Source organism: Molothrus ater, chromosome 10, assembly GCF_012460135.2.
Source record: "Molothrus ater isolate BHLD 08-10-18 breed brown headed cowbird chromosome 10, BPBGC_Mater_1.1, whole genome shotgun sequence".
NCBI classification, from domain to species: Eukaryota; Metazoa; Chordata; class Aves; order Passeriformes; family Icteridae; genus Molothrus; species Molothrus ater.
Window position 1 is genome coordinate 4,897,920 of NC_050487.2, and position 12,307 is coordinate 4,910,226.

General features: G+C 46.9%; 1 protein-coding gene across 2 annotated transcripts in view; it reads right to left on the reverse strand.

The window, feature by feature from the left end:
* Nucleotides 1-600: 600 nt before the first annotated feature.
* Nucleotides 601-12,307, reverse strand: part of RYK (receptor like tyrosine kinase) — a 53,613-nt gene continuing 41,906 nt past the window's right edge. For both annotated transcript variants that reach the window (XM_054515941.1, XM_036389119.2), the window contains exons 10-15: nucleotides 11,202-11,271; nucleotides 9,666-9,798; nucleotides 8,801-8,910; nucleotides 6,115-6,274; nucleotides 2,566-2,702; nucleotides 601-1,642 (exon numbers count right to left, since the gene is read on the reverse strand). In XM_054515941.1, the coding sequence (XP_054371916.1) occupies nucleotides 1,531-1,642; nucleotides 2,566-2,702; nucleotides 6,115-6,274; nucleotides 8,801-8,910; nucleotides 9,666-9,798; nucleotides 11,202-11,271 (722 nt within the window). In that variant the 3' untranslated portion in view covers nucleotides 601-1,530. The remainder of the gene's footprint in view (nucleotides 1,643-2,565; nucleotides 2,703-6,114; nucleotides 6,275-8,800; nucleotides 8,911-9,665; nucleotides 9,799-11,201; nucleotides 11,272-12,307) is intronic.

The window sequence follows — 12,307 nt, forward strand, 5'->3', positions numbered from 1 at the left end:
GGACCACACAAAGCTCTGCCTCATTAACCCTCTGAGATGATTGTTGTTGTTGATGTTCACAACTCTGGAACGAACAGAAGCTGCACATCTGCATGAGCCAGCCAAATCCAGCTGCTCATACTTGCACAGCAGTCTCCTAAAACACTGCAATGGCTCCAGAGCCTGCCAGGGCAATGTCCCACCCCTGCAGTTGCACAAACACTCAAGGCAGCGGGTGCTCAACTGCAGATGCTGAGAGACAAAAGGCAACTTTTCATGTCCCACACTGTGCTGAAGCACAACCCGCCTCGTGGTGCCACCAGGCAGAGGATGCAGCCTGCAGTCCACCAGGAGAACCAGGAGTTACCCTGCAAGTAACTTTGTTTCATATAGAAAAAGCCTGAATCGCACATTTTGCTGAAAAAACATGTTCAGTCCTCTTAAGCAATGCTCAAAACAACCTGGGGTAGATTGGATCTCTGGGTTAAGGAAGGCAGCAGGATAATACCTGAAGTCTCAGGGAGGCAGGTAATCCACCTTCTCTTCCTGCCAACCCCAACCCAACCACCACCAACCTGCACAATCCACACACAGGGCAAGGTGAGGGACCAAGCTTTCACATTAGGTGTAATAGAAAAACATTCTTTACTCTGCAAGTGTCTTTACAAATATATATTTATATATTTAAGCCCATTTCAGGCCATAAAAGCCCATAAAAAACAACCAGTACCTTTCTGAACAAGAGAAACTGCAGGGCAGAAGCCTGAGGTGACAGACTCCCACACAGGGGCTGCTCTGGCTCTTCTCTGAAGGCCTTTAGTTAGCACATAAAACCATCTCAAAAATCCTTGGATGTGAAAGGAGGGGCACCATTCTTACCCCACTTTCACCACTCTCTGTATGAGGTAAACTGGGATCACTTTTACATCATCACTTTAGAAAGGAGATGTTGTATCCTGAAGACCAGCTTTTCCAAAGAACATTTGTGAATGGGTTAAAAAGGTAAGATGTGTGGATCCAACCATAATGTGCTGTTGTCTCAAAATAGAAGAAGTTGATACTAAAAAGCTATTCCAGATACATACAAGTACAAACACTAGAGCTGGTCAGAAAGATTCAGTTTCAACATTTTTTTTAAAAGCAGGGAAAATTTTCTGCAGTGTGTTTTTTTTTCATTTCCCCTCTCCTCACTTTTCTACCAGTTCCATAAACCCTTCTGAAAAAATCACGTGTCTGCTGTCAGAGTGCAAAGTCCATCCAAATCTCATGTTTCAGTTCACTATCTCTACACTTTACAAATCCTGATGGCAAACCAAAAGGTCTCAATTTAACTTAGCAAAAGTGATATCTAGAAAATATTCAACACCAAGAGGTCTTACAAAAAAACTTGAGACTACTAAGGCATTCTAAGGCACAGTGTTTTGGAAGAAGTGCTTTCTCCCTGTAGTGTTGCTTTATACACATCATGTGTGTGAGTCCAAGGGATGCAAGGAGCTGCAGGTGGATGCCATGGCTTCTCCCAAGCAGGGAATTCCATCTTCTGCTGCTGTTTCAGACGTAGGCTCCCAACGCTGCGTGAAATTCAGTGAGACATTGCACCAGCTGCTGAAACTTGGGTCTCTCCTCAGGATCTAGGGCCCAACAGCAGGCCATCACAGCAAACCTGCAACACAGAGGCACATGGAGCACAGGGGAACCGTGTCAGCCAGGCAGCCACAGCCCCAGCCTGAAAGGCAGAACAGCATCTGGCACTGGGAAACTGGCTGAGCAACCAGAGAGAGACAAGGAGCTCTGGATCTTATGGTTCATAATGCTGAACAGCTCCTTCCAAGGATGGACACCTGGAATGATGAGCAAAGGGGCTGTCACCAGAGGTCCTGGCTTGATTTAGGATTTAACCCATGGCAATCCAGGAAGGAGCAGTACAGAGTTCACTGGAAACAGCTCAAGTGCTATAAAAGCATGGAATGGCTTGGGTTGGGAAGGGACCTTGAAGATTACCCAGTCCCACCCTCCCTGCCAGAGCCAGGGACACCTCCCACTGTCCCAGGTTGCTCCAAGCCCTGTCCAACCTGGCCTTGGACACTTCCAGGAATCCAGGGGCAGCCACAGCTGCTCTGGGCACTCTGTGCCAGGGCCTCACTGCCCTCCCAGGGAAGAATTCCTTCCCAATATCCCATCTAGCCCTGCCCTCTGCAGTGGGAAGCCATTCCCCCTTGTCCTGTCCCTCCATCCCTTGTCCCAAGTGCTTCTCCAGCTCTTCTGGAGCCTGTTTAGGCATTGGAAGGGGCTCTAAGTTCTCCCTGGAGCCTTCTCTTGTCCAGGTTGAACATTCCCAGAGCAGAGGGGGCTCCAGCCATCAGAATATCTCCATGGCCTCCCCTGGACTGGCTCCATCAGCTCCACTTCCTTCTGATGCTGGGGACCCCAGAGCCAGAGTTCCAGGAGCAATGTTCACCCCAGGCTTTGTCTGCCAGGCAGAACAAACAAGCAAGGAAAGGCAGCCCTGGCTCTGTCTTTGGGCAGCCTGGCTTAGCACCCCAGGCAGAGAGCAGCAGTTTGTCCTTCCCCAGCAGAGGCACTCACAGTTCATCGGGGCAGTTGATGGGCTGAGCTATTCGATAGCCATCCTTTAAATAAGCTGCCATCTCAAAGGGGTCGATGTCCACGTAGGGGGTCTGGCCCAGGGTCATCAGCTCCCACAGTGTCACCCCAAAGGCCCACTGCAAAGGAACAGTGCAAAAAAAACATTAACACAACATGCTGAACCCCCAGAGCTCCCCCAGCCAGGCCACAAAGTCAGCTGTGAGGATTGCTGATCAAGACAATTACACACAGTAAGAAAGCTTTACATAAATGCTCTATATATAACCAAATTCAACATGTCTTGAACTGGGCTAATGAAAAATCAGCAGAATTGGTGATAAATTGCTCAGAGAAGCTGCCCCATGCCTGCCCCATGGTCAGGCTACATGGAGTTTGGAGCAACCTGGGCTAGTGGAAGGTGTCCTTGCCCTTGGCAGGGAGTAAGATCCAGATGGTCTTAAGGTTCCTCCCACCCCAAACCAACCTGTGATTCTACAAAGTCAAACTAAACTTAAAATCTTACTGCATGAAGATATCAGTGTTTAAAAATCATGCATTTTTAACATGGAATTACAGAACACCTAAATCTAAATTACTGAACATTAAATTATTATCTCCTATAAAACAGTTATTTGTTTTTTTACACTTTACTTTTTTAAAATGCCTCAAAAATCCTCCAAAAAGTCTGCAAAAGTGAAAGGATCAGAAATGTAATTATAATTTTTTATTCCAAATTATCTGTATATTTGGAGAGTAAGTTCAGGAATAGGACTCAGGAAAAAAAAAAAAGAGATTTCATCTCACTAAACCTGACAGCACAATCAGCATTCAACACATTCATCTGGCAACCCTTGCCAGAAAGAGCTTGAAGTGATGATAAATCCATCTATGAATCCACATACAAGCAGAGTACAAGGAAAATGATTTATTATCTGGTACCCAGAGACCCAGGAGACCAAACAGAGATGGGGCTGATACTGCACGCTCGTGACTCACTACTCAAGCTCCACATCATCATTCATTAAAAAGGGGCAGAATCATGCAAGGCTCACACAATTCTTGTTTTAATCAAGAGAAATCCCACTCACTGCCTTGAGCCAAGCCTTAGGGAAGGGATATTTTCAGGTGGGAAGGGCAGAGAAGGGAAGGAGCACAGATGTGGCCCCGCTCCAAACAGCCACTGAAGGATATAAAGCCCCTTTTTAGCTGCAGTGGAGAAGAATGCTGAGGGACAAGGGGTGACCATGAAGATGAAACAGAGTGATTCAAGCAAAACCACTCTGGGAATACAGCTGTTCTAATTCCATAGGTAGCTGCATAGAAATGGCATGAAGAGATGCAGAGTTTCATGTGCCACAGCAGGAAAAACAGGGAATTAAGATTCAGCAGGAATCATGGTTTGTTTTCCTACACTCTGGCTGACTGATAGAGCTGTTGGCAGGGGAGCAACACATTATTGGGAAAGTTTCAAGCCAGCAAACACATTTGAAAGAAAGTCATCCAAAAAGCAAGCCTGGAACACATCCCCTGGCATCCCTGCAGACACAGACACTGTTTGTACCAGACTTCATCACCCATTCCCTGTTACATGCAATGGATCACTGGGTTTGTTCCTACCAAACCCACAAAAACATCTGACATCAGCTTTTTGTGAAAGGAGTCCAGGTAGATGCAAAGCTGATATTTAGGGCACATGGTGTTTTCTACACCCAGAAAAACTGTTCACTTTTGAACTCTACAAAACTCAGATGGCCACGTGTCTGCAGTTAGAACTGGGTGTTAAAAGGTGGGTGGCATTCATCCCTAAGCAATGAAAAAGGTACTCTGGTTAAAATGGACTGGAAGAAATGCTGAATTGCACTGGAGTTTTCAAAAATGGTTACAATAATGTGATTTACTCATCCTTATAAAATTCCACACCTCACTGCTGCTGTTACATAAACTTGGATTTCCCAGTTCTCACAAACAGTAATTGCTTTCATGTCCCAGATTTTTTTAAAAAGTAAAAATAAAAAACCACCATTTGATTGAGTTAATTTAGCTCTCTAAAAACATGCTTTTATAGGCAACTTCCATTTCCTCTTCTGTCTTCAGGTTGGATCTAACACAAACCCCCATGTGTTTTCCAATGAATACACACGTGGAGCACAACTGGCACCTTCCCTTCCTTCCTTCTTTTCCTTGTTTACATGGCTGCAGCACTAGAACAGAGACCTTGGAGGGAAAAAACCAACCAGAACTTCTCTAAAGTTGCTCAAACTGGCACCAGACCACTATCCTGGATGGGATGCATCATAGGGAACAGGCTGAGGTCACTGCAACACTGCTCATATCTCTGAAAGGTCACCTGAGCTGGGAGAGGTTCCTGGCCACTGGAATGAAGAATTCTCTGGAAGAGCTGGGATTTGGGGGGCTGTGGGCCACAGAGTCAAACACCAGCTCCTGCTAAGGCTAGGGAGCTCATTATCCTGGAGCTCACTCCCATGTCTGTGAAGCACAGGGATATCTGGGAACAGCCAGTGGGGATTTATCAAGGGAAGCTGTGCCTGAGCAGATCTGTGCTGAGCAGACTGAGCACAGGGTGAGGAATGGATGTCCACCCTGACTTCCAGAGGGTGCTGGGGCACAGAACAGCATCCCCAGGGAATGGGCAGGGGCCCAAGGCTGCCAGAGCTCCAGGAGCATTTGGGATTGTTGGGGTGTCTGTGCAGGGCCAGGAGCTGGACTGGATGATCCTCTGTGAGTCCCCTCCCAACTTGAGATACTTTATGAAGAGCAGTCCCAGTGCAGCTCCCTGAATTTGAGTGTGTTCCCTGCCAGCACTTCCAAGGGAACAGGGAGCAAGGAGCACTTCTGCTGTGCACAAAGGGCCTGACTGATCCCTGAACCATCTGCCACAAGCAGTTGAGGCAGGAGTGGGAGAAGAGAGGCTGCTCTGAACAAGCCACTGTTACCTATCCAGTGCCATGGACCCCTGCCTCCAGCTCTGGGGTCCCCAACACCAGAAGGATTTTGGAGCTGCTGGAGCAAGTCCAGAGGAGGCCACAGAAATGCTCCAAGGGCTGGAGCAGAGCTCTGGAGCCAGGCTGGGAGAACTGGGGGGTTCACCTGGAGAAGAGAGGCTCCAGGGAGACATCACAGCCCCTTCCAGTGCCTAAAGGGGCTCCAGGAGAGCTGGAGAGGGACTGGGGACAGGGATGGAAGGATGGGACAAGGGAGAATGGCTGCACACTGATAGAGGGCAGGGTTAGATGGGATATTGGGAATAAATTCTTCCCTATGAGGTTGGGGAGGCCCTGGCACAGGGTGCCCAGAAGCAGCTGTGGCTGCCCCTGGATCCCTGGAAGTATTCCAGGCCAGACTGGACAGGGCTTGGAGCATCCTGGGACAGTGGAAGGTGTCCCTGTCCATGGCAGGGGATGGAATTAAACAGGCTTTAAAGGTCCCTTCCAATCCCACCCATTCTGGGATTCTCCAACAGCTGAAAAAAGAGCAAAATGTCAACAAAACACATTTCCAAAATGTAAGAAGGAGGGAAAAAACCCTCACCACATCACTAGCACTGGAGAATTCATTGTTGACCAGGCTTTCCAGAGCCATCCAGCGCACGGGCCTGTTCTCGTTGTCCCCCAGGCAGTGGTAGTCCATGGGGAACAGGTCCCGCGACAGCGCGTTGTCCGTGATCTTCACCTGCAGGGCATCGTCGATGCTGGGCACAGAGAACAGCACACTCAGGATTGGGATTTCAGGATTTACCTCAGAACCTTGGGCCCCTGCCCGATGATCCCTCCCAGGTGTGTCAATCACCTCTCCTTTCCCCACCCTGACCCCTGCCAAGCACTGTCTGTCACTCCTGGCATTCCAGAAGGGCACTGAGTGATTGGCAGATTCAAAGGATGCCCTCTACCCCTGAGGGGGACATTGGGCCATCCAGGTGTCCTTTGTCCATTGAGACCTCCCCTCCTGTACGTGGTTGGTGGCTCCCTACTCCTTCCCTCCCCCTCTCCCTGGAGTTAAAAGGAACAGCAACCACGGGGTCAGGGAGTTCTTTTGGAGCTGTTGCTGCATTCAGAGGCCTGGGAGACAGAATAAAGCTCTGGATGGAAGCCCTCCATCAGAACCAGCTCCTTTCCTTCACCATCACCTTAAAGTTTCTCTGCCAGAGGTAAACCTGAGCTCCTGCAAGCCTGGACTCGCCTCCCTGTGCCCAGCTGCAGCATCCAGCCAGCCAAAGGTGTCTCTGGGGTGAAACACCACAGTGCCCCTGTTTGGTTCAGCAGCAAGGGCCAGACAAGCTCAGGCACATCCTGTCTGCAGTATTGGTAATATTCCAATAGGTCAGCAACCCCACAGCCAACAGCTCTGCCCAGCCCCAAGGGCCACACTCAGCATCTCACTGGGCACTGCTAATCCACAGCTCGAGCACTGGCTCTCTCCTGCATCAAGACAAGCTTACTCTGATTAGCAAATATCATCACAGCACCAGTTTAATTCTGTGCCAACTGATAAGCACTAGAAAAATCAGCAGGCTTGATTAAATAAAGCCAAACACTTGCAAGCGCAAAAAAATACTGTTAAAGCAAATAAGTAACTGCCTCAAGTTACTCTTGCTCTGTTGGAGATCCCCTATCAGGGCAATTAAACACTTTGTAGCTCTGGTACCTCTGTGGCAATAATGAGGCAAAGATCTAAGCAAACAAAGAGCCAGTAATATCTTGAACCAACCAGCACCCTTTGTGGTCCAAAAGCATGGCTCCAATCAAGCCATCTGCTGAAAAGTCTTTATTCCCTCCAGAACAGATATTGATGCTTGTCAGAAAAAAGGGTACTAAGGGAAACTTTCATCAAGAAAAGATGACTCAAAATAACAGAGAGAATTTGCCCCCTCTGGGGTGTGATTCAAACTCTTTGAACTTAAAACTGTGCGCAATAAAGTTCAGTGTTCTCATAAACAGCTGACTTCAGAACATGGCAAAGATGTTGGCTTCAACACTGTATGACAAATATCCAGAAGGAACATTGGGGTGGGGGTATTGTAACAAACTGGTTTTTGCTGTCTTCTCATCTTACCAATTATTTATTTTGATGAGAAAAATGAAATATAAATGATCTGTGTGCTTCTCTCTTTACTATCCCAGATACCTTTTTATTTTTTCTATGCACTTTCAAGCCACTTCATTATCCTCAAAATTTACACAACAGGAAATGTATTATCTAGTAATTTTCAAGAGTTCAGAGAAATTCCTAGAAGACCTGTTTGAAAATAAATGCAATGCAAAGGGCATTTCCCCAGCAATTAGACAGCTCTGAGTTGTGTAACTCTCATGTCCACTGTAACTGGACCTGGCTGTGCCATGGGCACATGAGACCACAAGCATTTCCTCCCTTAAACCTGCCAAGATCACTGGAATCTTGGCTCCCTTCCCAAAATTAGGAGATGGGTCTGATGCACTTCCCAGCCTTTCACCACCCAGAGTAAACCTGGGGAACAAAGAGGGGTGGCTGGAACAAAGTCCTTCAGGGGACCTTGGCTACTGGCACCTCTTTATCTTTCCAAACATAAAGTTCCAGGGGATGTCCCTGATGTTTGTGATTCCCTGATGTTTGTGATCTGTCTCCTGTGGTCCCACTTCCTCCTCAGTGTGCTCAGCAGTGAGGAACAGCAACAGGAATTAGGAACAGGATCTGTCACCACACTGAGCACCCTTACGGGGCACAAGAGCAGAGATGGTGGTCACTGAGTGACTGGGTTCCTAGAAGGCCACCAAACACCTCCACCTCTACATTTTGGAGTGTATTCCAACCTGAAGATGGTCTCAAACCCCTCTCTGGCACTCCTGCCATTCCAGAGTACATTTATATCTATCCATCATTTGGCAATTAAGAAATCTACCAATGAACAAAGTCTTTAACTTAGTTTTTAAGGAGAAAGAATGAAGAAAACCAACTTCAAACAAAAATCTATCCATTGATAAACTGTCAAAGATAGTCCAAGTTTTTACTAAAATTGAAGGAAACTTTAATTCTTTTCAAGCCTTTGAAAAAGTGATACTCAAACCCAGCTGAAGCATTTACAGAGAGGATGTTCTGCATCCTTTAGAACCACAACTCCTGGTTCCCCTTGCTTTGGGGGAAAACAACTCCACTGACTACACCAGAGACCCCAACCCTGCATTCTGAAGGGGATCTCAGGCTGAGTGCAGGGAGCTGCAGCTGCAGAGGGGACAGTACTTACACACAGTTCCTTGCAGCCAGGTCCTTGTGGATGACCTCCCTCCTGGCCAGGTAGCTCATCCCACAGGCAATCTGGATGGCCATGTGTACCAGATCCTGCTGGGAAATTGCCTGCAAGAGCCCAGAGCAGCAGCCATCAGCCCCTTCAGCCCAGCACCTGCAGGGTTACTGGGTGTCCCAGTGCCTCCTCCCCTTCCAGTCCCCCCAGACACAACCACCTATGGGCACTCATGATGGTGTCTGACTTGAAATTTTAACATATTTGACATGCCAAGGGAAAATACTTCCATCTTGCAAGTGCCACACTCTTTGTACCTACTTTTCCTTTGATTGGAAGAGGGCATAGGCAAAAATGGTCCATTTTACCCCTTCCCACACCGTTTTTCACTTTGTTTCCCTGGAAACCAGCTAATCCCAGGCAGCAGCACAGTCAAAATCCTTGCTGCTCTCCAAAACCAGTATCAGAGGCTGCTGCTTCAGCTCCTTCTGCAGCTTCACAGTCCCATCATAATTAAAATCTTGCATGTATTTATAGCTTGGGATACCAAGAGAAGTATCAGTAAATCTGAAATTTCTCCATACACCATTTCCCTTAATTTAATCACAATTTTCTCTATTTGTTGCTATAATTTTAGGATGCATTGATTGTGCTTCTACCCTAATGAGAAGTGACAGCATCCTGCCCTCTGAACACCCAGGATAAACTTTTCCTGGTGGGAAACAAGGCAAACACTTGCTGGGGAGCCACCTCTGCAGCTCTCCTGGATCACACTGACCAGGAGAGTGCCACAACCATTCCTCTGGTGGCACAAACTCAGAGCAAATGGAGTTTTAATGGGCACAAAGTCCCATATGCCCAAGGGTACCTGAGGATTGTTGGCCTCCACCAATTTGCACTGTCTCAGGAAGAGTTTAAGGTTCCCCCAGTTCATGTAGGGCAGCAGCACCATTGGTTTCTCTCCCTCCTCTATACAGACATGAGTGATAGGCAGCAGATTCCTGGAAGACACAGAAATTCCTAATGTTATGGAACTACAATTTGATTAAAATAATTTTGATTCCTAAACACAGCAATAAAATTAATTCAAGATGAAAGAAAAGCATTTAATCTTGTATTAGGAATTGCAGAGTGCAATGTGTCCAATTAACTGAAGCCCTAGACAGTACTTTTAATAAATGAAATATTTGACTACTTTCCCATTATGAAAGAATCCTCCAAACAGTTTCACTTGGTCCAAGAGGGCTGAGATAAATTGTAGTGAATACAGGTGAAGACACAGAAGTGCTATATCCTAAACTGGGAGGTGCAGCATTCTAAATCTGTTACAGATATAAAAGATATACTTCTACTACAGCATTTAAACAAAAAAAAAAAGTCAGAACATCATGTTTGATCCACTGCAAAGTGACAGAACAGAAAATTTTAGCTGTGAATCAGCCACTTTAAGGGCATTTCCATGCCTTTTGTGGCTCAGGTAATCCCCATGCTGCAGTGTCTCTGCACATCTTCCTTAGAAGAAATATAATACATAATATATATATCAACATGTAAATTCATAAAAACTCAAACCAAACTGGAGACAGTTTCAATTTCCATTAAGCACTTTTTAAAATACCTGTATTTTCCATTGAAAATCATTAGCAAAGTCACCAACAACTTACCATTGTTTTTAATTTTGAATTTTCTTACTCTTTCCTGAAAATTTCTCACAGCCTGGTGTCACATCCAGACCCATGAGGGTCCCAGCTTTTTAGGCAGTGTAGGGAAGAAAAGCTTTCTGGACTTTTTTTAAAAAGCTTGACTTATAAAAGGGAGGACAACAGCTCATTTGGAATGATGAGAGCAGAGCAAGTTAATTTTGTTTCTATTTAAGTATGTTTCACCAAAAACTTGCTACTCTTGTACTTTAGGCAAGGCCTTTATTACATAAGGCTGGGAATGTCCAGCCTGCAGAAGGATCCAGGGAGACCTTAGAGTCCTTGCCAGCGCCTAAAGAGGCTCCAGGAGAGCTGGAGAGGGACTGGGGACGAGGCATGGAGTGACAGGACAAGGGGGCATAGATGCACACTGACAGATAAGGATAGATGGGATATTGGGAAGAAATCCTTCCCTGTGAGGGTGCTGAGGCCCTGGCACAGGGTGTCCAGAGCAGCTGTTGCTGCCCCTGGATCCCTGGGAGTGTCCAAGGCCAGGTTGGACAGGGCTTGGAGCAACCTGGGACAGTGGAGGGTGTCCCTGCCCCTGGCAGAAATGAGCTTTAAGGTCCCTTCCCACCCAAAACCAGCTGGCATTCCATGATTCTACAGAAGTGCTGCTGAATTCCCAACAAACAGCTCCCTCTCCCCAGGGAGCTTTAGCCCAGGTACTTCCACCTCACAGTGACATGGATTTATCACCCTACCTGTGGTGAAGCCCTCTGAGTTTACAGCTTTCTGTCAGCATCATTGTCACCTGCACCTCCGAGGCTTGATCTGAGGGAAAAAGGAACCACAGATAAACTTTGGAAACAAATCAACACATCAATTAAAATTCAGTCCAGATCTGCAAGTCACTTCAGGTCACTTGAGCACGAACAGAACTTGTTTGCCTCCTTTCTTAAAATGGCACTTAGAAAAAGCACTTAAAAAAAGAGAGAGAAAAAAAGTTCAAGGCCAAGTTCTGAGGCTCATTTCTGCTTTAAGGAGTGGGGTCAAGTCCAGAAAGGAAATCAAACACATTCCAGGGGCTGACAGGCTCTGGTTCTGCACTTCCTGACAGCTGCACTGGGCAGTGGGGTCTCATCCTGCACAGGAGTGGTGCCCATGGAAGAAGTGGGATGTGCCAAATGCTCCCAAGCACAAATGTGCTCCAAGGGATGCTTTGCTGCTGAGTTACCACTCCAGGTACAGTTGTGTGTACTGCCACATGGCTGTTTATGTCTATATTTACTTATTTCCTTGCTCTCTTGCTTGACACACTTGACTCTTGGTAACCTTAGAACTGTTTGCTGTTCTCTCCCCCACCTTTTCAAATGAATAAATAAATAAAACCACTGCTGCCAGCTAAAATTCAGGCACCTGTGATAACTCCAATAACCCAAAGCAATCAGAGCATCCAGTGGGCAGAAACACAGAAGCCTGAAACCCCTTTCCCACCACTATTTGTGTATTTGGGGTTTTTTCCCACCTTTGGTGGCATGAACCTCCAGGGAAACATAAGGAGACACCAACAGGAGCTCTCCCAGTCCCACCCCCCTCACACCTGGGAGCATTTTCCATGTCTCCCTCATGCTGGGACTAGTTCTGGCAGGGAGCTGGCACAGGAGAGCCCAGCACAGCCCAAGGAGCTCTCCTTGCTGCACAAGGGGGAATTTACATGTCCTGGATGAGTCAAGCCAAGGTTTTACTGCCCTGGGAGAAGAATAGGCAAGAAATCCTCTGCTCTTTTCCCTCCTCCGAGGTCTGATCCTGCTCCTGTACAGCCCTGACACCCTTTCCTAACTGAGCCTGAGCCCTGCAAAAGAAAATG